Below are 26,384 nucleotides of genomic sequence, written 5' to 3' on the forward strand. Positions count from 1 at the left end.
TTTCTGTATTTATTAGCTTGTTTTGTCAGAAAATATACAACTATCTGCTCAAGTCATAACTTCAGTTTTATTGGTTACGCTTGGAGTTTTTCAGTCTTGGTCAAATAAATTGAAATGTGGCAGAAACTTTATAATTTTGCTCTAAATGCTGAAATGAAACATTTTTAAGAGGGAAACATTTTTCTATCAGATTAAAGCTTATTAAATATTTCAATACAATGCTAAAATTCACATATAGCTGCTTTATGTTAAAACTTTCTTTATTATTTCTTCGCTGTTCAAGGACCACCTTGTTAAGAATATATAAAATTGTTGGGAATGAAAAGCACCTTCTTTAAATTTCACGTTTGCTGTCGTTAAGGCATGACATCACTGCCAAAATTAACTTTTGTGGTAGTCAGTGTTAAGATGTTTGCTGATCCATCATTGCTCAATTATCAAAAAATATGTAATTTTTTTCTGTACTGTGTTGTTCTATACTGTGTTGTAACAGGTGTAATGTATAAAGTTTCACACTAATCCAGTTTATAATGTATGAGGAATAATCTAAAGTAGGTTGTGTTTTTGACATGATATACCACAGAATTCAGAGTGTGGCCTAAGCCATGTGATCCAGAATCATACAGCAATTAAGCTGATGTAAAGTTTTTGACCGACGACCTTATGGTCTAGGAGTTATTCACAAAAACACATTGTCCTTCACAATAGCGCCTCCTAGGTCCTGGGCGGTGTGCATTTTTATACCTCAGTAATGGTTCGGTTTTCCTACCAGACCAGCTTTGTTTTATTTTTTTCCAGTGGCTCCTGGTTCTTCCACCCAGCATGTCGTAGCAGATAAGAATAATAGCAAACTGTGAAAAATCTGTACCATTACAGTCACGTTCTTTGCTCCACTGGGAACAGGTGAACAGTCATGTCTTGCATGGTCTTCACTCGCTCGGCAGGGTTAGAATCCCAATAAAAAGCCATGACATACATAAAAGGATGGGATTTAACGTCTGAAGCACCAGGCACGTCCTCCACTGACCGTATGCTGTAGAGCACGTTGCCGTTTTTAGAGATGCGTAGGAGCTTGTTGTCTGTAGTGACCTCGTGAAAGTTGGCCCCCTTCTCGTTGGCGAAGAACAAGTCAGGTTTCCAGATGGAGTCCAACATGGAGGGGTCGAGATCCAGCGAGTCGTCGGGATACTCGCTGTAAGCCAGCCTGGGGTCGTTCCACTGCTGCCGCAGGAAAATGTTCACTCTGTAGTCCTGCAAGCAGAAGGAAAATATGATGGATGTCAAATGGTTAAAGAGAGGGAGGAAAAAATGGTTTATGGGTAAGAAAAGCTGTAATTTATGAAAAACCGATGTGACATCCACACCCAAGGACAATTTAAAATAACTGCTCATGTTTGTGGATCTTGAAGGACTGGAGTTTCCTGACAAAACTGGCAGCAAAACATGAAGAATGTGCAAATTAGATCTGAAAGCAGTATGTTTTTGCTGTAGGGCTACAAGATTATCCACTTTGCTCTGATAATGGTTCTAATCCTAAAACGTTGATCCTTCCACCTTGAGTTTAGTCTGAGCTCTGGTTTGTGTTGTTTATCTTAAACTGGAAAAACGGCTATTCTGTCAAATGTTCTGTTTTTCAGTTTACATAAAATGTAATTTCATTCATCATTTGCATAAAGTATTTCTTAGCAAAGCTACTTTTAGTAACTTATTCACATCTAAAGCATAGTTGGAAATATCTTTGGAAGAATGTGGTGATTTCTCTTGTTATGCTATTTGTGAAGTTGCTGCATTTAAAAGAAGGATCTAGAAAACAATATCTGCAAGGATGCAAGAAAAATATCAGATGAAAGAAAGACAAAATGTGAACAACACGACATGATATCCTCCCCTCTGCTACAAGAGCAGCATTCTCAGAAGACATTGATTTGGCAGAAAAATTTAATTATGCCAAAAGTTACAAAGCGTACACCCTTGAAAAGAAGGTTGTAAATGCGTCCACAGGGAGATGTTCTCTATAAAACCAGAACAGGAGACGACGAGGGAAAAGGAGGGGAAAACAGTTTCTCATAGGTCATTGCACTGCTGACTCAAGATGCCACAGCTCCACATGGAATACGGCATTGACAGAAACCAAACGTTGGAGCGACAGAGTGATGGGCAGGATTTCACGCCTGGATGAAAAGGCACTCATGGGTGTTCATCCATATATGTTTGATATTTCACTGATCACAGAGGTGTATCACTTTGGGCTGCAACAGGAATAGTTTCCCAATGAAATACGTCATCACATGGCCATTTTGTAAGCTTCTTTCCCTTCTGATTGCTCCTTGATCTTAATTGACGAAACAAGAAATGAAATCCTGCAGAAGTTGTGCATCTCTGCTTTGGTTGGAAAGCAGTTATGGGAGGCTGAACCAAAAATAAGGCGGCTGACAGAAATAGAGGCATACACAGCAGACAAGCAGATGGATGTGAGTCCTGGCAGTTGAAGGTCACAGAGCTGCTGCTTCTTTAGTCTTCCAAACACAGACGAGGAGATAGACTGTGACAACACGTCGAGGGTTAGATGAATCAGAAAAAGAGGCTGGTTTCTTCTATGGTAGGACGATATATGTCAAGCAAAGTTTTAGATGATACATGTTTGTGTTACTGGAGGAGTCGACTTTAAAAGTTAGAAATTATGGATGAAAGCACCTCCGGCTATTTCAGCTTGCACACATTTTTTTTTTTTTTTATGTTGTGCAAAAACTTTGTACACTTTTGTTCCAATCAGACTGAACTTTCTGTAATCTTACAAAGGGCTTTTGGTCAGCAGATGATGAAGGTTCTGAACTGAAAATTAGCAGGAAGCAGCCAGAAACCAAAGAAAAAGTCTGAAAGAACTTAAAAATTGATGAAGATCAGTTTAAAATATCACAATGAGGAAACAATAAGGTTTTTACTCAAGCTATGTGTACTAATTTTACAATTAGCTGCCAGTATCCTATAACATTTGCTGCACTTCAGATCTATAAATAAAGAAACTGCAAAAATGTTTTAACAGAAAAGCTTGCAAATTAGTCTAATAAATATATTTTACATCAGAAACATTTGCCTTTATTGAAGTATGTTCAAGAAAAGTAGCATAGGCTGCATGATGTCCATTTTAATTTTACTTTATTACCAACATTAAAGAAGTGTTTCAACATTATAACACTTAGAGTATTGCTTAGTTTATAGCTGATGTCACAGATAATTTTTGAGGACATTAAACTATAAAAACTCTGTCAAGATGATCTTGAAATGCTCAGAATTTTGAGTTGAACTTGCTCCCCCCATCCTTTAGGTGGCAGTACGCCGAGTGGCCCAGTGGAGTCAAATAACTTAGGATGGTCCACTATGTAATGACCACAATGCATCAAAGGAGTACCTTTAGCCACTTTGTCATGGTTAGCTTTTTGCAAATTCAGATGCATTTGTTCCAGTTTCCTCGATTACAAGGATCTAGATGACATTAAACTATTTAGAGCTCCACACTGTGAAGTGGCAGAGACGTTTATTCTGGAGAATCCCAGGACAAACAAGCGGCTCTGTTCTGGAAATGCCTCTGGATCACCCAGAGGATCTGTGGTGGAGGGTGAGAAATGTTTGACTTCCCCCTCTGAATGGATCGATTTTTACATTTTCCTGCATGCAGAAGTTTTAACAGCATTAGGCCTTTGATCAATGCACCAGCTGTTACTTCATGTTATTTTTTATTACTCCAACATTCGATTAAAGATTTGTTTGGGGGCTTAGAGCCAGAGCTGGAATAGGATTGGACGTTTATAATGTCTGCAGTAAAGCACCTCTTTATCCTTTATGAGATCACTTCGGCTGCTGCCTCAGAAGACATACGGTAAAGGTTTTTAGTTTGTATTTTATTTCCTTTCTTTGTCTCTTTGTTTTGTATGTGTGCAGGCCAGTCGATCCAGCTATAGCATATTAACTGCAGTTCCCTCAGAGCTTTATTGTATAACCCTCCATTCTTCATTCTCTGTTTCACAATAAGAGTCCAGGTCTCTTCTGTGTGGAATTGGCATTCAGTTTGCCCCTCGATCTCTCTAATTGTCAATTATTCTAGGAATATGGAGCCTGGCTGCTCGGGCTGTCATTAAGCTGTGTGGCGTAGCAGAAAAAAGCCATCGCAGCGACTAGGTACGGCCACGCCAGCAGCCCCAGCAGGTGGCATTTCAAGAAGCAATCAGCCGCTGAGCTGAACATGTGTGCGCCGCAACAGCCTCGGCCAGGCTCCTTCTCTGTTTATCACTGTTTATTACACCAAATATCTCACATGAAACAAATGAGCTTGACCTTTTCTGAATGAGTCACCTTTTTTTCTGCTTGAGAAAGTGACAAATAACCTAAGACGCTGCAGAGATGAGGAGTGTGTGCTGATGGAGGGAAGAGCGAAGGAGAGCTGTGGGCTTATTCCAGCGTCATCAGTCGCTAAGATGCCTGCAGTTTGATTTCAGCTCAGGAAAAAAAATCTAAGAAGAAACGGCTGCAATAGAGTCACTCAAAACAATGAAAAAAATATTCTTAGTCTTCAAAGAAACTAGAGAAACACAGAACCTTGCTACAGAATTCAGAGGTCTTGAACTTTTTCACATTTTATGCTACAACCACAAAATTTTATTTGTTTTATTGGAATGTCACTGTATGTGTTCGATCAACAAAAAGGAGAAGGGAAGTCATAGCAGATACGATAAATCACAGAATCCTACTAAGTATTTTTGTCGAGTTTCTAGTGCAAATATCTTAGTACATTGAAATACACAGAACTAGCTTGAAAGAACAGCTTTTGCAGCATCAGTGACTAAGTGACTAAATTTGTAGATCCGACCTGCATTATTTTTCAGAACATAACTGTATCAAGTCTATGCTGGAAAAGAATACTGCTGTGCTTTTCCATACAATGAAATCTCTATTCTCACCCGAACACATTGCACATGTTCTGCTCTGTATGGAGCCTCATTGATCAGAGGCCGCAGATGGATGAACAGTAAACACGCTGGCCAGAAGTCAGGAAACGAATGGCGCTCCACTCCAAAATTCAAATGAGCAAAAAGTAATTTGCCATTCTAATGAGAGGAAAGTAATATTAGTGAAAAATGGTTGATTTCATTCTGGAGTCTGGCTTTCGACAGAGCTGATGACTCATTTGAGTAATCGGGTTATTAAAAATGTTATTGACACTGAAGCAGATCTGTATTAAACCCGTCCATCTAAGGATGTGACATAAGGCCACTGGACTGTTAAAATACATAGTAAAATTATCCCCCATTGGAATGCTGCGGCAGAGCCATTAGCAGAGGAATTGCTGTACTTACACAATACCAAACTCATTTCAGCATGCATTAAACTCAGGCAGTAAACCACGCATGAAGGACTACAATCCTCCTCTTCTTCTTTTCCGTGTGCTTCCTTTGACAACAACAACAACTGCAGAAAAATCTGCAGCCATATTCTAATTCCACGCCTGTCATAACATCCTGCCGGCTTCCTGGAGTCTGCTCAGGTAGGAGGAGGAGGATATGGAGCTTCGCACATTATGGTAGCACATCTGCTCGGCTACGACAGCGAGGCAAAAATATGCCTTTTTTTTTTCCTGTTTGGCCTCAGATGGAGCCACAGTTTGCCGGCAGCACAGCAGGATGTCAAGTAAATTTACAGAGGAATCCGGAGAGCAAACTTTTCTCTGGATCGTTATGGGATTTTAGTAAATGAGAAGCCTGATCATTCAGTAAACACTGGCACAGTTAACCTAGACTGACCTGAAGGTAATAATCTCTTAATGAAATCATCAGTTTAGGTTTAATGTTGGTGACAACATAGTTACCATCATCCAAGTTCATGATTTAATTAATATAATTGTATGACTTATAGTTTGTAGATTATTTGCAGCTTAAGGTGTTTTTCATGTTAAGATATTTTTTTTATATTCTCTAAAAAAAACGTATAAAATGTTCTTGTTTTTGCAGACATACAAGAAAAGAAAACATAGTATAGCTCAATTTCAATTTTGGGCTTAACATTTTATGATCGTTTGAATACATTTAATTACATTTTTTGTTTTATTTTTTTTATCAATTAATAATATCAAATAAAAATCTGTAAAGATTTATATATGGAAATATAGATATAAGTAACAAATAAAAACATATTTATTTCCACATAGTTCCTTGGAACAGTTATATGTTTTATTCCATGTTAAAATGTTATATTTGTAAATAATATAAGGCTGATTTTTAATAAAATGTGGTGGAAAGTTACTTTCTTTTTAGAAGGTGGATGGCATTTTAAAATATTTGCTCAGTAATAGCTTTAACATTATGGTTATGCTAAATGTATTTTAAAGTTTGGACTTCAAACACGTCTTATTTTTAATGCCACAGTAAATTAGTCCTAAAAATCACATTTTTGATTAATTCAAACAATTATTGGTTTAATATGAGCTTTGCATTCAATTTTGCTTCANCATTTTCATCATTTTTTGTTTTACTATGTCCGAGTTTTTTTTAATTTTTTTTTATTTTGGTAAATTAAACACACAGGGATGTTTGAAGTTCTTCACATAAAGAGACGTAACACACACATGACGTTTGAATGGGGAGAAGAAAGCAGAGAAATGAGAGAAGCAGAAGAGGTGGATGAAGAAGGATGAGGCAGAGTGAAGAAGCAGTGGGAGTGCTGAAGCAGAAACGAAGCCGTGTTGCGTCGGTACTTCAACAAGCACTGCGCCATTCTACTGAATCCATCGATCACTGTTCTTCACCGGCAGCACCGCCGTGTGTGTGTCCTTTATCTCTGAGAGGACCAACGTTAAGAGGACAGGTTTTACGCAGCAGTTTATACTTAAACTGGCCTTCAGCGTCAGGCCAAACTCAGGTTTAGCGTGGGAATTTAGAAAGATGATCAAAGGTGATATGTTATCATTTTAAAAGCCAGTCTTCAGTTTGCTTTGGATGTTTTTATCTGCTTAACTATTTGCCGAGACTAATGAGCTACGGTACATGTGTCATATCTTCTTGTCTCTCTTTACCTTTTATGTGTTTAGGGCTCTGATATATTTAAAATTTTCTAAAACACAGAAATTCAAGGATGGGTATTTAAGCAATTCAACTCACAAAAAGTGTTTTCTGAACAGGTGATAAGGGAAAGAGGCTGCGTTCCCAGTGGGTCAGTGGTTGACAGCCAGTCAGAAGAACTAACAAGCAAATTACTTACACATGGACAGGTATCAGATATTATCACTCAGTTATTTCTTCAAACTGAACAGTAGACTCAGATTACAATTGTTGCTTGTGATGTAGAATTATGACTATAAATAATTTCAGTGTTTAAAAGCCGTTTATAGATTTTTAACCTCATTCTTTAAAGATGCCTGCTAACTTTCAGTCTGAGAAAAGATCTGAAGGTACACTGAAAAGGACACCTGGTAAAAGTGCTACTGATCTCTGTATCAAAAGCATTTTTTCACATCGTCCTTTCGTTTGTGCCACCCTTCATCTCTGTTGCTCCAGGTTTTCTAGCAAAATCAAGTGACTACTCAAATGCAATATATAATAGTATTTACACATACTATTCCATGTGATATGCAATAAAACTCTGCTGTACAACAATATTTCTAGACACTTATTTAACTTACTTTTTTACCTTTGTTGCACCTGCCTCGTATTCATCTTTTTGACCAAGATCAGCAAAAGGCATGAGGACTTTGTTAATGACAGGAGAGAAAATGACAAAAGCCTTTGTAATTCCTAATCTTATTGTCAAACCAACTGTCAAGAAGAGTCGTGTTTTATGAATATGTGACCATTTGAATGCAGACTGTTATGAACCTAACTCAATATTTACACTATTACATTAAACATACCTGCATAGGAATGGGCCTTGTCTGCATAGAGCCTTGAGATGACATCTGTTGCAGTTTGGCACTTTGTGCATAAGCTAAATTAAATTGAATTAAATTTTAAAGAGATTCTTTGAATATTTCTGTGCATTTGCACATTGTTAATCCAACCTGACAGAGCTAGAACCCAAACATGTATGTGCACGAAGAAGTAGTTGTCACGACCTCAGAATCCCTGCACAGGGTTTATTCAGCTGAAAGATTTACTGCTTTCATCGGAAAAATGTAGAAATTTCTCAGGGTTCAGGCGGGTGACAGTGGCTTGTTTTTGCAAACCAACACACAGCATATCTGCTCTGAGCCTTGTTGCTCAGTGAACGTTGATGCTTCTGTTATATTTATACTAATGGATTTCCTGTGTAATGAACTGGTGTAAATTTTCCCTTCATTGCTTGTAAAAAGACACGCCAGCTCTGCAGTCGCTGTGTTGTTATGCTAATGGTGGCGGCAGTGATGCGCTCGTTCAAATGAAATGAAATGTGGGCCCAGTGAGGCGGGGAAACATCCAAACACCGAGAGGTCAGAAGGCTTTTAATTTTTCAAAATGTTGTAAAAATGCAACTTCGGATGCATTGAATATCAACACAGCCTTCATTTTAATTAACTTCATTTTTCAAGTGAAAATTACCAGAGCTGAGATGAGGCTCTGGTAAGATGTGACTGTCTCCATTACGGGCCTAAGCATCCAAATCCACACACAGACACCAGTGACAAGTTTGAAACTCTTTGCTTTAAGGCTGTGCTGCTAAGTGGAAGTCATAATAAATAAGCTTACCATTGTTGTTTCAGCAATGGAGCCAAAACTGTTGATAAAAATGTTGCAGGTTACGTTGACAGGGGGACCTGCAGAAATGACAGAGTGAAGAAGAAAATAAGAAGTGAGATTAGATGCAGGTTTATATGTATTGGTTGACTATTTTTATCGACACAAATGTTCATTTGGAGAATAAACATTGAAGAAGCCATTAAGACGGCTTTGCTTTGGTCTTTATTAGGTATCATTTAGACTGATGATCATAAGAAAACCAGGAGGTTCAGTTCAGCACAGGGCCACTGTTCATTCTTCTCCCACATTTTAATGTACTAAAAGTCCTGAGTTGATTTGTAACAATTTTAGAAAAGGCTTTAAAATCTGAAAAAGTTCAAGGAAAAATACCTAAATAATGACTCAGTCATGAAACATTTGATTGTTTTAAAGTGAAGCACAGCGCCTCAAAAAATGTACCAAAACTAAACAAGAGGTTAGAAGTAAGTGAAGATTGAAGTTCGACTCAAAACAGAAAAAGCAACACATTTCTTCAAGGTCGTAAAGCAAGAATATGTAACATTTTGCTGAGTATGTCTTCAAACAAATAAACATAATTCAATTAATCAGTTTCAATTGATTAGAAAAGTTTTAGAAAAGTTGATTGCAATATTTCCCAAACTTTAAAAAAAAATCCCACACATTTGTTACCTTGCTAAATTATTTGCATAAATAACCTCTGTTGCTGCAGTACTGAATGCATGCAAGCAGAGGAATAGTTCTGAGACCTTTCTGAAATGCAAATAGAGGTACATAGTAGTAAAGTATACCTAATAAAATGGCCTATAAGTGTACATGTGTATTTTATTAATTCATTTCATTTGGTTTATTTCTTTTAAGCACAGCAGATTTTATTCTCTTCGGTGCATGTTTGGCTTCTGGTGTGGAGGTGTGAAGATGTCTCTAAGAGAAATGTTCATGTGTGATCATAAACGGAGACAGCATCACTGATAAAAGCAGAGTTCGGTTGACAACAGGCTGCAGGAAGTAAACAAAGCTAAAGTAGCTGTCTGACATTATAAGAACAGACTCAAATAATGGCTGAATGAACAAGTAAAATCCTACAAACAAACCTGACAACGTCAAAGCATTTGCCCGCTGAGAGCCGGGTGACTTGTAAAACACTTCAGAACAAATAGGGAAACTAATGGCGACAAAATAAATTTCAAACAAAATACGAAACTACAATTGTTCAAATATAGTGTTGGTTCAAAACTAGTTCAGTTACTTTCTTCTCTCAGGGATCAAATGAGGCTCTGAAGGTAGTTTACAGATGAGTGAGTTACAGCGACGGTGAGCAGAAAAACAACACACTTCACTGAATCATTGGATTTCCAAGTTGAACAAACAAAAACAGGATTACCTGGTTGACCAGAGCTGCAGAGAGGAACATGGAGGTTGACTCAAAAGAAATATTACTGTTCAGTTTTAATACCAAGTTTAAGGTAGCAAAACTGATCACTCATCGTTTTAAAGATGAAAGCAATTAACAAACAGATTTTCATATGGCAGATTTCATATATCCATTTTCTTAAAGGGAATTATAAGTGTTTTTAGAGATAGCTAACATTTCTTTTAGCTATTCACGGGTGATTGTGGTCCTCAACCGCTGTGAATACTGATGTCCACTGCACAAACTTTACTGTTGTTATCAGCGAACACGATATAAAGAACCAGACTTCGGTTTTCAACCATCAGGGTTATAATCCATTCTCTGTCTCTTACCAAATGTGTTTGATTCCAGGCTTTCTGTCAGCAATCAACAAAACAAACATGGCATAGAGCGCTGGGTTATTGAATAATTAAAATTTAGAAATAAATCTACAAAGGTTTGTTTTTTCTTTTTTAAGGGTAGAATGTTTAATTTGTACCATTAACAGCCACAATTTTCTTCTCTTTTCCCTAAATGGGACTTGAATGTCTCTCTACTCTTGTATTCTGTGCCATTTCTTTCTACTTCCTAATCCATAGGCACTGGACTGACAGCGAGCTTCCCTACTAACTGTAGAAAAGACAACAAAATAAGATGCAAATACACTCAACATGACTGTAAATGTGTAAATTCATCCATGCAAAAATCTAAAATAAGGCAGTCTGTTGCAGTTAGTTACTTTCAAAGTGAAGGAATACACAGAAATCAGATTTAACAAATGGTCACAGCTTGCAACTGCAGTTCTAATGTGCACATCTGTTTCAAAGAGTTTTCCAGATTGCTTTAGTGGTTCCTGTAGTTTTAAACACTGATAATTTGGTGCCATTAAAGCTGTGTTAATTTTTTTCCTTAAAAATGCTGATTTGCTTTCTTGGAGCTGACAAAAACAATTCCAGCTGCCATCTGGTCGAAGAGGAGCTACATTGTTGCTGTGTGTGCTTTAGCACAAGGCAGCATCTCAGGCTGCTGAGAAGTATACCTCTGCATCTATGTGATATGGTTACATTGTTTCAGAAGTCTTTGGGTTTTACTCTATAACATGTCGGCATGTCTGAAAAATGACTTTGCTTCAACTGGCAATATGACCTAAATTGTTTGCATATAACCAGACTAAATGTGGATAAAATCCTGACCATGCACCATTCTCTTACAAGAAGATTTTTTAATCTATTGATGAGTAGTTTTTAAATCAAAAGTTATGTATAACAGTCTATTCAGCTGATATAAGGTTGTGAATAGCAAGGAGAGAAACAACTTTGCCAGCTTGTCTTCACATTGATGTGCTTTATATTTATTTTATACCTTGTGAGGTAAAAATGTGGCTTTGCATGACAAAATTAAATGTTTAATGAGTGAACAGGCTGCATCACTGTCAACCTCTGATACATGATGATGTAACTTAAGGTCAGACTATGCCTCCTGCAAACACACAGCCACACACACACTTACAAAACATGGACACAGAGTTTGTGTTTAACGTCCCTGACTCAACGCGATGTCTAATTCCACTTGCCGGGGGCTGGCTGCGAATGAAGGAAGGGGTCTGGATTATTTTGATGGCCAATTACTCTTCCTGTCACAGTCAGACGAACGCTCGAGGCCAAGGAGGAGAAATATCATGTCAGAGTCATTCATAGACACACACACACACACACACACAGATACACAGACAGAAACACAACCGTGGCTCAGGCATGGAGTAGGTTGTAGAAGTACGGTTAAAAGAGGAAATAAATCATTAAAGTTTGCCTGAGGCAGTCACTCTTCATGTGAGTTATATGTACAGCATCCAATTAGAAAGCAGATATTACTTACAGGATAGTGAGACGGTATGATGGTAAAGTTACACAGATGAATTGAAACAAGATGACATGAAATTCACAGAGTTCGTTTCAAGTTGTGCAACAGAAACTTGTTGAGCAAAATGTTTACACAACACAAATCTGACTGAATGTATTTAAAGTAAGAAGGTAGAAGATATGAGCAAAATGACTATTGTTTATTGAATTATCTTAAACTGCTCTTTATGTATTAGGAAGAAACCGAATTCAAAATGAACTATAGACTTGAATTGCACTTATTTTTTGAATTGCCTCAAAATTACATCTGTAAAGAATTTGTTTGAAACTGCAGTTATTATTAAGTAAATGTGGTTACACAAAAAAGATATTTTGAAACTGACTCAAGCATTAAGAACAGAAAACGTTTGGCTTGAAATTGACTGTGAACTAATTTAATTTGAAGAGTAAATGCATCTTTGCATTGCATTTTTGTACATTTTTTTTTCTACTTCTTTTTCCACAAATCCAAAATTACAACAATATCAACTGTGGGCTGCAGTTTATACAAACTTTGTTTCTGACAGAAAATCAACCCTTTGCCCTCCGATGAGATTTCAAACATCCTACAAGTTCGACCGACTGAAAGGAGAAACAGGCTGGGAGTAAACACACTTCAAGACAAATGGACTTCAGGTAAATAGCATCCCCTGCTGAGGCACTTGACTGTATCTGTCTGATGTATGAAGCCTGCACAAACCTGGAGAGTACACGCTCTGATATGTCTGAGGATTTATCCATAAAACCACCTGGTGTTACATTATCAGAGTGTTTTCTCTCAGAAGGGCTCTGCAGGCCTAACTCAAGTCCCTCGCACCCTGGCTTTGTTCAAAATCCCTCCATCAAGGTCCTCTCACTGTGTGGAGAGAGGGAGGTGAGCAGAGTGATGTCATAATTTGTCTTTCCTTGACATTTCTTGAAGTGGATGATGCAAAAAAAAAAAAAAAAAACTACAAGAGATGGGGGGAAGCTTAAAACCCACCTTCTTATTTTCTGCCACAACAGTTCATTTAATACCCATCAAGTAAAGGGCAGAAGGAGAGAGATTCACTCTGTTTTATAGCTTTTTCAATAAAACAGAAGATGGGATGCAGCAGAAAAAGACAGAAAGAGAAAGCAGATACAGCTCATTAACTGTCATGGAGGACAGGCTGGCAGTGAGTCACAGGCTTCTGTAGCTCTGCTCTTATGTTAGCCTCAGCGTGTATGAGCTCACAAACACGCCTGTGCTCCCATGATCCTTCATTACATAACGCCCGGCTTGCAGCTTGAATGAAACACAGATTTCATTCACTTGGATTTGCACATAAAGTTTATGTTTTTTCATATCTGTCACAAATGATAATGCAGAGAAAGCTTACTCGCTGAGTCTGATGCATTTTTGTGGGATAAAAATATTTGTGGTCTAAAAAAGTCTGATATTGTCATAACTCAGTGCTTTCTCGGTAATTTGCAACAACTTTCCTTGTAAATCTGCAAATTGTAAATTGTTTAGATTGCTTTTGTGTCGTAAAAGAAACCTACATTTTCGTACAGGGTCAAACAATTCATTAACCTCATATTAGAGTGAAAAAAACCAGAACACTCATTTTCTGAATACATCAGTGTAAAAACAGTTTTTACATTGTTTTCACTTCTATACTTAACCAACACTATTTTAAAGCATATAATTTGTGCAAATACGTTTAAATAGTATGTAATGTTTTAGTTCGATAGTGAAATATTTAGTTTGAAGCTAGATATTTAGTTAACCAGCTAAATATTGTTAGCCAATTAAATATTTATCTTCAAACTAAATATTTGGTTAACAAGTGAAATATTTAATATGAAGCCAAATATTGAGTTAACAAGCCAAATAAATAGGTCAGAGGGAAAGGAACGAAAATGTACTTGCTGATAACTGGAAGTGAACCACCAAAATTAAAAGCTGGGTCTTTATAAACTCCAGCTTTTGAATCGTTTTATGTCACCTCTGGTTTTCTCTCCTCATTTATTGTACTACACTGAATATTACAATAAAGAATAAACCATTATAAATGCATGTTAGCTAAATATTTAGTAATTTCGTAGCTGACTCAGAGTTAAATACTTTAGTTGGTAAAGAAAACATTTAGCTTTCAAATTAAATATTTAGTTTAAAATTTACAAATGATTGGAAAACATGATGAAAATATAACTGAGAAAAGAACACCCTTTTTTCCCTCTTTTGACACATTAAATAACCCAAATTATTGCTGCTAATTTTTGACTGTGATTTTATAAACACCACCTCATAAATATGATTCTAGTGTAATGACTCAGTACAACTAGAAATATATAAATATAAACTTAATCTGTTTACCATTTACAAAATGACTCATATGAACACACTGTTATTCAATTAAATAAGTTGAAGCAATGAATGGAAAATGTGATACAAATCTTTACATTTGCATGTTATATATTTAACTTTATAATTTAATAGGATTTTTATATTTAAATCTCCATTAACATTTTTAATTGCTCCCCTAAAATTGTGGGTCTTTGATTGCAAAAAACTCATAAAAGAAAATTAAGATAAGCAAAGAAGCACCTGAATTTCTGGGAATAACAAATGTCACTGGCAGCTAAAATCAGCTTTTGCGAGCCTAAAAAATACCAACCCTGTGCGTTAGATAAAAAGCTCAATCTCTCATGGAATTTCATCCGTCCACTCTTGTGGAGAGTCATTATCCCAGGCTCAGCGCACACCAATTGTGCATTTGGGGGAAAGTGAAGCTTGACAGACCTGCCATGCTAATTTAATGTTGCTAAGTTATGATTGGACAGTCACTGTCTGGGGAGCAGACTTTAACTAAGAGTAAAACCACAATGTGTGTTTGCATCCAGTTAGTGGAGGGACAAAAGTATTGGCCCTTTAGTGATACAGAAGCATCTTTTTGACTTTTTCTACATAACAACCCAAAAAGGTCCTACTGGGTTTTACTTTGTAACTACAAGTACTTGTAACTAAAGGTCAACAGACATCCTTGTTTGAAAGTAAAGACATCTCACATGTACTGTGAGGACATAATAGGTAAACAATTAGAAGTTTTCATACCCATTGAACTTTTTTATTTTTCACAAACTTTATTGTTTTAAGAGGGATTTTATGTGATAGATAAAACATAAAAAAGTCCATAACTGCAATTTGTAATAGGTAAATACAGTCTACCTGCAAGAGAGAATCTGCTGATAGAACAATGATTAGTCATGAAATCTCAATTTTTTCGGGGGGTGGGGGGTTTCTAAGGAGAAATTAAACTATTAGTCTTTCTTCCTTCGACTCCATGTGCACTAGTTTGTGTTGGTTCATCAAGTTCGGTGGTAGTGAAGTGACAAAATTTAGAAACATTTCTAGGGGCATGAATACTTTTCAATGACTTTCCTGAGCATCACACAGGCTCCATCAATAAGCAGACTCACATAATAAATGTGACAGCAGAGACACACTGTAAACAAGCGGATACAGATGTGGAGATGCCCTGAGGCATACAGTAAACACACTGTTTCATGCACATCCTTGCTTTTTACATGCCTCGTTACTTTTTCACCTTCTGGAGCTGATATGATTTAGCCAGTTGCACACACACGTATGCATTTCTTTACTTCAATCCAACAAATATCAAATCCACCATCTAAGGCTTTTCGAGAGCATTCAACCAAATTGAAACAAAAGTAGTTGTGCGGTTCTTAACATCAACGTCAGAAATAAATGTATCTGATCAGTGTGAGGTGAACAGGTCTCAGGCTTTTTTAAATCAAATGTCCTGTAACTAACACACACTCTCTCACACACACACCCAATGGGCAGAACAATCAAAGCTCGTCCTGCTAAGGTGCATCCCTGCAAATAAATTCCCCTTCTTCTTCTTCAACTGAGCTTCACTTTCATTAAAAACAAGTGACAACAGCAATAAAGCACTCGGCTCGGCACTTCTGCTAACAGAATCTACTGAAGCCGCTTTTACCGCAGAACCTCTTTAAACGGCCCCTGAGCTCGCCGGCACCAGGTGAGTCTGGGACTTTCCCCAATGCAATATCTAAATACAAAAGCCCTGGGAACAATATGTACAAAGGTGTGTTGTGAAAAACACGCCATAGGCGTCCCACAGAGAGAATTCATGCCAGAAAAAAAATAAAAAAAAACATGCATATCATAAAAATAGATGTTTTATTCTAAAATGTTTGCAATTGGTTGAATGTTTTTGATGCTGATTTGGTTGTCCTAAGTTTTTAAACAAGAGTTGGATGTTTTTCTTAACACTGTTGGAAACATAGAAATGTACAATTATTGATCCCTGGTTGAGGTGTGTAAAAAAAAACTATAAATTCTTGTTGCAGCAAGATAGTCTCAAATTGAAAGATTACGGGAAACAATTACATTAAGTATATTTGTTCTGAAAAAGTGTATATATAAGGAAATAGTTATTTTAACAAATAAAAAAAAAAACACTTTAAATAAAACTCTGGTGAAATTTTTTCTGAAATTCGGTCATGAATTGGTCTTTCACTGGAATAATTACCAACGCATATGACCAAATGAGCCCAGAAATTATTAGAAGCAAACTGAAAAGAAGGGAGCACAAGACAGGACATATGACATAGAGAGATTATATAAAGAGGAACAAGTGAAAAACCTATTTTTATGCTCTAAACTTGGTAAATATAGATGAGTAATTTCTGCCCTGCAAGCTTGGCAGAGATTATTCTTTAAAATGTAAATATTTCCTCATTTATTTCCCACTGAACTCATGTTAAAGTTTGTACTTTTCTAAATGTGACAGCATGAGATTACGGTGCAGCAATAAGATAAATTTAAGCTTTTTATGCATCTTACCCTGGGGTCCAAACAAATGTGTCTGTGTGGCCAAATTCCAATGACTGTTTTCTCATACACTGTATTTATTTCCATTTGCATATATTATTTTGTGCTTAAAACTTTTAATAGAATGTTGAAGTTTCTTGTGGTTTTATTACATGATATTTTAAAACCAACCAGTGATTCAAAATCTTAAAAATAGTAGCAATTTTCTATTAAATCTCTCAATTTAATCTTTACATTAGGAATTATTATAAACTCATTCATGTCCCATTTGAATATCTCCATAATCTAATTTATGTGTGTTTCTGTTTTAAGACTGTACATCAGTGAATAAATAAAAGCTTTTCTTTCCTTAATGACTCCTTTCTTTTCACTGACCTTCCTGCTTGTTGTTTCAATCCTCAGTTTTCTACAGAGATGCTCAGAAAAAGGAAGGCTGAATAATGTCAGAGTAGTTCCTTTTATTGCTTTTTTAATAGATTATGTGTAGTGTAGGAAAACAGTGAGGGTTTTTTCCCTGTAGTGAAGATTTTATCCTCAGTGTGATTCCTGAAGAGACAATCCTTGAGCTGTCCACAGAGGACATGATTTGAGGCCCTGGGACAGTTTTACTGTTATCTCTTCATCAACACAACCGTAAATTACAACCCTGAATATTTGTCTTGTCTCTGTTTTACATTAATGCTTTCTGTTTGTGACTACACTCCTGATACTGGGCAGCGTTTTGGATCAATGCATTCACTTCCCTGCAGGTTATGCCATCTCTACCAAATGCCATATGTTAGAATTATACGCCAGGTGGGAAAAACAGCAGGGGGCGTTGGTTGGTGCAGTGGTGATTCCTCAGACCAGCTGATAACCCATGCAACTTGTGTGATTATATCTTGCAGGACATTTGTTTTTGCATTTTGGAGCATCTAAATTTTAAAATACCAGAGCCAGGAGTTCCCAGCAGTAACTGGTAGCATCCATCTGGGGTTAGCATTCAGCTAAACAGTCTGAGTCTTCAGTTACTTACTAATTACTTTTTCAGTATCTCTACAGTATTATCAATCATTGAATTTTGTTAATGACTGAAATAAACTACTATGTTTAATGTTATGTAAGTAGTTTATGGAAATACCGCATGGTGAAAGAATGCAAACCTTGCATCAGTTCAAGTTGGACCAAAATGTTCATTTATCACCTATAATGGTTGAATCTATGAAAAATGTAAATACAAAAATGAACAAAAATGGATCTGCGAGGTATAATCTCACAGACCCATTTATGTAACCAAGACTGACTTTACATTGTCATAATATTAGACGTGATATTCAAACGAATTGAATTATTTATAAAGCAGACTTGAAAACAACAAATGGGTTAAAGTAATGTACATTAAGATAATAAGCATAAGTGAAAAAAAAGGAAAAACAGACAAAAAACAATGATAACCAACATAACTTGCACAAAAGAACAAGCAACCCACATTGTGGTGAGTTTTATTCGGCACTCTGCGGTCACAACCAAAGAAGAACCTCTAACAAATATTAAACAGTATCATAAATCTTCAAGAAAAACATCTATCATGACTGCTGTCATAGAGAATGAAAAGGTCAGAATAAGGCCATTCAAACAGACATACGTCATGTTTGGGCAACAAAAGCAAATTTGGGTTGGTTTCCCCTGATATGTGAACGTAATCTTGATGTGGAAAAACATTACAGTGAAGCTAAAATCACTGTGAAGAGAATGTGAAGAAATAAATGCTCCAGAACTTTTATCTGTGCATCTCTACTTTTGCACTTTGTATCCTGCTATTAAACTCTTTGCTAACAACACAGCACGCATCCTGTTTATGTTTCATCAACTTGATGTGGGAGCTGAAATGGTCCTTGCACCACTGCACCAATTCTAAACTCAGATGTATTTATTGTTGGCGACAGATCTGTCCCCAGAGGCTAATCCAAACCCACATCTCCAATCCCCTCATCATCCGCGCGCCGTATTCGGGGACCAATTAACTGGTCAACAAAACAGCTTTTTGTGCTGACATCTTCATTTTACACTAACTCGTCACTGCGGCAAACCCAAGCCACCGAATGGAACTAATGAAGCAGCAGAAATCAAACACACCTCGTGTTTTCAGGCGAGGAAGTGTAGGTGGTTTGGTGGAGTGTGTTCCATTATCGTGTCTTGAGTGGGTTGTAAAACATAGATATTTTAGAGAAATCATTGCTTTCTGTATGTCTCCTGACACCCAATTTAGGCTTCTCTAAGTGGCACTCATACCCAGAGAGCTGAAGTTGAATTTATTGTCATCAACAAATGAGTTGATGACAATAAATGCAAAGGAAAAGAAAGCAGAGGGGGGAAAAGAAAAGTCAGAAGCTACAAATTAAATGAATAAGAGGCTAAATTACATCGGATTGCCTTTTTTGCAACTGAGCTGCCCTCAGCAAAAACTTTTACAATGGCTGTAAGACATTAAATATGTATAAGGTGTAGCATATATGGTTTGGGGAAGGTAGTTTTACTTTTTATTGAACTAATATATATTCCCTACACATGCTCACACAAGAACAAACAAGGCTGTGGAAGAAAGATGTGGGAGATGTATAAAAGACAAAACCAGAGTTATTTTATATTTTTCTATTCCTGTTGCTCTTTGGTCATGATGTGCAGAGGAGGTGATCATGATTTTCTTATCAACCATGCATGAACATTGGAGCAAAATATCAGATCCATGAGGGGAAAAAAGTTCTGAAATAATTAACATTTTATCAAACGCTGAAAGCTTTAAATTCCTAAACGTTTTTTGGCTCAACTTTGAAAAAAATAGCCAAGTTATAAAACTCTGGAGAAAACGTTCTGGAGGTTCTTTGAAGATTACTGAATACTTTATACATTTTGTAACTGTTTTTATTCACTTTCAGCTCCAGGTTTTTAACATTTTAGCTTGATTCCTCAAGTTTTTATTTATTAATGCTGTCATTAAAGCAACAAATTATTTTTTTATGTTAAGTTATGTCTGAGGTAGTTGTACTTTTTTAATATTAAAGAGGGAAGAGGGTCGGCGGGTCACGGTAGATGGACCATGCGTCATGATTCACATAATGGTTCCTGCTGGAGGTAGCCACTCATACAAAGCCTGGTTCTGCTGGAGGTTTGGAGGTTTCTTGTTGCTAAAAGGAAATCATGGCTCTCTTCTGTCAGAGAGGCTTGCTGAGGATGAGGGATTGCTGCGAAGTGAATGACTCACTGCAACCAGCTGGGCTTTTTTTACACAGATACCTTTTTACCAGTGGGCATTAAATGAACAACTGTTGGGATAAATTAGACTGATTTAAATTGAACTTCAAACAAATAGGTTTCCATATATCTGAACCTGTTGTCTTGTAATTTCCCTTGAGATCGAATTTGTTGTGAATTGGTGTTGTATACAGTGGTGTGAAAACGTGTTTGCCCTCTTCCTGATTTTCTACTTTATGAACATTTTCACACCTCAGTGTTTCGTGTACATGAAACCAATTTAAATATTTATCAAACACAACCCAAGTAAACACAAAGTACAGGTTTAAAATGAAGGTTATTTTAATGTTTGACAAAAATGAAGGAAAATTGGAACTCAGGAAGGGGGCAAACACTTTTTCACATAACTGTAAATAATCTTAAATTACATGGAATTGTTTTTTTGTTTTTTTTTACCATGTTTTTCCTAAGATATGATGCTAAAGTTGCTGGGGAATGACAATAAAGCATTTGTCTTTCTGTGTTTCCTTCAGTCTCAATATCTGAAGGAGATGATTATTAATTATCGCCCATTATTATTTTTAGGATTTCTAAAACCTGACAAGAAAAAAAAACAGAAAACCTTAGCTAAGTGTAGTTTCTTAAAAAGCTTGAAATCAAGCTTGAAAAGCACCAATATCAAAATTTGGCTCATTTTGATAACCAATACTATTATTACTGCTATAATTCCTGACCCACCATTAAAAATAATTATAAATAAGAAACCAACCACATAGGTGACTGCTTCTCTGCTTCATCACATGTTCAAATAAATACCACATGGTCAACAAATACACAACTGGAAAAAGAGCATTGGTTGTCAATATTGGACTAGTTTTTCTTACCAGCATGTTAAAAAAATGAGTCACGTGGACCAATACTGATGTTAAAGCTGATATATCAGCCATCCCTGGGTTTAAAACAATATTTATTACTTTGGCTCTCTGCAAAAATGATGACAGTGTGGAAAGAAATAAGTGTCCAGGATGCACGAAAATCCTGAAAAGCTGCAAACTATCAAAGACCAGTCTGTCTCCTGATGTAACATTTAAACAATATTCCAACAAGACTTGATTTTCTTCCTTGTATATTCTCTGTCTGTTTGCTGTAAAAGTAAATTGACCACTTGTAAAAGTCCTGTCTGGATCTTTCTGTAATGCAGATGTTGTTACCTCTCTTTTCACCACATCTCTCTCCATTTCCACAGAGAGTTCCTATTTTTTTTCCGTGCATAAAAGCTGAAAGTACCTGACTCTTCGAACAGAATCTCCTTTTCCTTTAAACAAGCTGGTAAACACTGCAGCTGATGAGCAGCAAAGGAAAACCACTCCCTGTCGTACTTTAATTGGATTGGGGAGATGAAGAATAGTGGTTTCTCCAGCCGTCATATTCAGCCATCCATCATCACTACTTCCACTGAGTGAACTTTAGGAAAAAACTTCATCTTGTTCCCTAGTGAAGTAGTAGAAATGCCATTATGATGCGCTTTCCTCCCTCTTCGTGCCTTTTTGCAATAATGCTTCTTTCTCTTCTCTTTTTTGTCCCTTTATTCCTGTCTCTTGTAACTCTGCCTCCCCTTCTCATTCATATTCTGTCTTGCAGCCAGAGGGTGTTCAGGTTTCATTATGGGATGAAATGTATTCAAAGTGGGAGGAAGGCAGAAAGAGGAGAGGATGGAGAGATGGATGGATGGATGGCAGCTTGGTCAGGAAACACCTGAGGCTCTCTCTGTGTGTATGCGAGTGTGTGTGCGGGTGCGTGTGTGTTTCTATGCATATTTACTTAAAATTGGCATTCATGCCTGCCAGCATTTTCCGTTTCTCCATGAAACTGTGTGTACCCTGTCTGCACTGAGAATATTTCTGTGTATGTTTTTGCCAGGAATGTGTGCCTGCTTGCATATGAGCTTTCTCTCCCAGACTCCTTTGTTTATTTATCCCTATTATACACCTACACTGTCCCACGGCAATTCATAAAACTGTCATTAAATGTAATCTAAAGCTTTGTGGTCATAAACATAATTCCACTGTAGGCTAGGTTTGGTTATTAATGAACCTAATGATCTGGGCAAGCTATAAAAACCACTCAAAAATGTGGAAATCAGCAACTGCCTAAAAGTATAATGGATCTTGTCCATGTTGTGAATCTTAATTTGCAGTTTGCAATGTCAGGCTTGCAACTGTAATTTGCAATTAATTGAGCACATTCCTGAAAATTGCAAATAAAACATATTACTTGCAGGCTGGATGCCAATAAAGCTCAGAAGAAAGTAAAATTGGTACTTGCTTAAGTAAAAGTACTTGTTCGATGATGTGAAACATTGAAGAATGAAAAAATGTTTTAATTTCAGACTCGTATAACAAGAATAAATATTTAAAAAATCCTTAACTCCAATGAACAACAGTGAGAGCCATTATGCACAACTGGAAAAAACATGAAACAGATGTGACCAAAATTACTCTAAGAGCTCATCAAAGACTCATCCAGGATGTCAAAACAGAAACCAGAAATACTGAACTAACACTTCCATGAATGCAAAGCCCTTCATTCATGAATGCAAAGCCCTGAATGAATGCAGATTCATGAACGCAAAGCCCTGCATTCATGAATGCAAAGCCCTGAATGAATGCAGATTCATGAACGCAAAGCCCTGCATTCATGAATGCAAAGCCCTGCATTCATGAATGCAAAGCCATGCATTCATGAATGCAAAGACCTGCATTCATGGAAGAGTTCTAAAAGAAAGACTCGGTTTACACAATAACACCAGGACTGTAAAATGCTAATGTTTTGTTGCATTTTGGCCTCTAGTTTGCATGGTAAAAGCATTTTGGCCAGTCAAAAACATGCCAAACTTTTTAGAAACACAATACAAATCATCTCCGTGTAAACTCAAACTAAAAACGGTTGGAAACGATCATGTCAGTCACGCCATCTTGTGCTGGCACTCTCACTTTCACCCACACACAACACATCAACAATGGCGGACCTTATCCATGTTCTGTCTGTGCTGCTGCACCTTTAGATCATTCAGCAAAGTCTGCTCACTGTGAAACAGCAAAGACACAGATTACATGCTTCAGGTCAGTGCACTCTATGTGTCCTACGGTTATAAAAAATGCCTCTGGGTCAGAAAATGAACAAAGTTTCACCGCCTCCTGCAGGCCAGGCATGGCACTACATCATTCCCGTTCTATTTGTGTTTCCATTCCACTATTGTGTAAAGCTAATTTTGTCCAATGCACAAAAAAATGTTTTTGGAAACTTGTGACGTAAAAAAGGGTTTCTGTTTGACCAAAGCAAACACAGGAGCTCATCTAACATTTACCTAAAAAATATCCTGATGATCCTCAAGAGTTTTGGGAAAAACAGACTGAGGACGGCACATTTTAGAAGCTTCTCTTCCCAATAATTTGGAAATAAATCAACGTCATTAATAAAAAAGAACATCTTACTGACAGTCAAACATGTTGGCGGTAGTGTGATGTGGAGTCGATTTGTCTCTTCAGGAGCTGGACGACTTGCTATGGTGAAATATATTTGTTGGTGACCAAATCTGCTCTCTTCAAGGAGAATGTTTGGTCATAAATGTGTGACCTTCAGTCCAAGTGCACTTAGATTTTCTGCAAATCAAACCCACCAACAATTCCACATTTGAAAATGTTTTATGAAATCTGCTTTATTTTTTCCCAAATTCCACATTCCACTGCTTTACTGGAGATGAATGAAGATTGTTTCATTTTTTTTCCAGAAAAAATGAAACAATCTTTTTCATTTTTTGTTTCATCTGATTCTGATTAGGGGCAGATTTTGGAAAATCTGATTCCTGTAGGAAAATCTGATTTAGGACACAGAGCAATAAGCACCTTCATAATATGAAGGTACTGATTTATTTAAATGTTTAAGAGTTAACAGAAACGGCTGGCTGCGACTAGCTAGCTAGTTTCCTCTCTAGTTTATGAGTCATCATCATATCCTTGTGCCTCCAATCAACCAAGTTACAGAAAAGATTTCTCCCATTTCATAAAACCTGTTGGCCCTGAAGCTTGAACTAAGCTTTCAGTTATTTATTTATTGGGAAGACATCAGCGTTTCAGAGAGTTTTTTCGCTGTGGTTGAATGGTTTATTCTGTTTGTGAGGAGATGAGAGTCAAGCAGACGCAGAGTCAAGCTTCGCCTCACCAGGTAACAGTGGGTACAAGAGCTGCAGCAGCCAAAACACTAGAAACTACTGTGTCTCCTTCGCTTCGCCTTTCATAATGATAAGGAGACTAGTAAGAATATTTGAAGTTAATTATTAAGAACCCGTTATCGGTGTCCTGGCCGGGATTTGACTGACGGGTGGACATGACAGGCTGGCAGTTGCCAGACAGCACAGAGACAAAAATCAATAACAGGTCTGTTGTGGCAACTCAATGACGGACACGAGGTGACCACAGCATTATACCAGTGGATTACTGAGAGGCAGTGATGTGTCAAGAGTGTGCAGGAATGTTCATGCCAGAGATTTAAAAGTCGAGGTACAAGCAGTGTGTGTTCAAGCTGCTCGGGTTTCTTCCTCTGTTTGACTTCAGCTCGTGTCTCTGGTATAAAACTGTTTGTATTCCACACTGTATGCTTGTACAGATGGTCCATTTGAGGGAGTGTGTTTGTTTGTGTTATGGTCAGCTGCTCAATAAATTAGCAAGTGATTTAGTGCTGTGGTGTGAATGCTCCTGTTAGTCAGATGCCTTTAATCATCCAAAGAGGAACAGACACCAGTTGGAGATTATGGGAGAAACAAACACATTTTTTGTACATACATCATTCTCTAAATGACCAACTTCCTACTATTCTTTTGGCAAAACAGGGATGTGTTTTTACATCATTTTTCTTTTCTGTTTAGGGGGAAATAATTCATTTATTCATTGCATTTTCCATTCCAGGTTTTTCCTGCTCAGGGTCGTAGGGGGACTGGATCCCATTGCAGCTGTCACAGGCAGAGAGACAACCTTGATGGATTGCCAGTCCACTACTACTAGAAAGAAATTGAGTTTTCCTCAAGAGTCTGTGGACTTCACTGATTTTAATCAAGTGATTTTAATTTTCTATTGAGATTTCCTAATGAGTTTCTTTTGCAATATTTTTCTGAACTTTAGATGACAAAGCGTGGGTAGCACCAGGATTTACAACTCGTAGCTCATTTTGAATTAGTCACTTTCTGTTACTGAAAGTTAAACACAGCTTTTAATCAAACTGGGAGGATTTTTTTCTTTGAATATAAAAACGAATAACTCATGAAAGAAATAGATTCACATTAATACTTTATGAGTTTAATCAGTTTCAAAGTTTGTAAATTAGATTATTTTTCCTTAAACTGAAAGTTTATCATGGTGTGAAGCAATTTCACTTCTCCTTATTTGGTTATACACACACATGCAGCCCATCCAGCCTGAAAAACTGGAGCCTTTCTGCCTTGAGGCAAAGATTAAAAACCAAGAGGATGCATTTGCCGTACATGTCAGGAGAATCTCAGCACTGAGCCCCTGAAAAGGGGAGATTTAAAGTATTGATCTTGAAGGAGTAAATAATAATGCACATGAAGACTTTGAGCCTCCCAAGTTCATTTACCTCTTCTTCCCAATCTAAAGTCTTTGCACCTTCACAGACGTAGGCGAAGTTATTTCAGTTATTTCTAACATAAAATTAAAAGTCATGTTTTGTTTACATCACTGTTGACTTTGGTAGAACTTTTTCCTTCCTATCTGCAAAAATCTGCAATTTATTGTGTTGGGAAGATGCGTTCTGTCTGGTCTGTGAAACAATGAAAGCAGAAATCTGTTAAGACATTATTGTTTCATAAATGTGTAACTGCCCCTAGAAATTTAAGATGGATATTTAAATCACAATTTCCTCCAAGCAGTTCTATTAAAGCCATTTTTGACTTCTAAGGATATATATAAATTACCCTAATTTTCATCTATTTTTAAGCAGTTAATTTTATGTTTTAATTTTCTCAGGAATCAGAAATAATTTATGATTTGAAACCATTTCTCTAAATCCATTCTCATATTAACTTATGGTAACCAAAGTGCATATGTTAGGGTGAATAAAATTCTTAGTGATCATGTTTAGGTCTAAATATGCACAGAAAGATTTAGATGCTAAAGATCCCTCTCTGTACGCTCCAACCTCATGAAATCAGTTGATTTAATTTGAGTAGTTTTCTTTGCTAGCTAATATCAAGTTCATATTTAAAATGCACGCTCTGCTAGCTACAC

General features: G+C 36.9%; 1 protein-coding gene across 6 annotated transcripts in view; it reads right to left on the reverse strand.

Annotated features, from left to right (window-relative positions):
• Positions 1–26,384, reverse strand: part of glra1 (glycine receptor, alpha 1) — a 125,449-nt gene that overhangs the window by 49,684 nt on the left and 49,381 nt on the right. For all 6 annotated transcript variants that reach the window (XM_015036299.1, XM_015036298.1, XM_015036304.1 and 3 more), the window contains 2 exons: positions 8,709–8,776; positions 1,028–1,251 (listed from right to left, as the gene is read on the reverse strand). In XM_015036299.1, the coding sequence (XP_014891785.1) occupies positions 1,028–1,251; positions 8,709–8,776 (292 nt within the window). The remainder of the gene's footprint in view (positions 1–1,027; positions 1,252–8,708; positions 8,777–26,384) is intronic.

The sequence above is a fragment of the Poecilia latipinna genome, unplaced genomic scaffold (genome assembly GCF_001443285.1).
Source record: "Poecilia latipinna isolate Pla-1442-1.1 unplaced genomic scaffold, P_latipinna-1.0 Scaffold364, whole genome shotgun sequence".
In the NCBI taxonomy this organism is placed as follows: domain Eukaryota; kingdom Metazoa; phylum Chordata; class Actinopteri; order Cyprinodontiformes; family Poeciliidae; genus Poecilia; species Poecilia latipinna.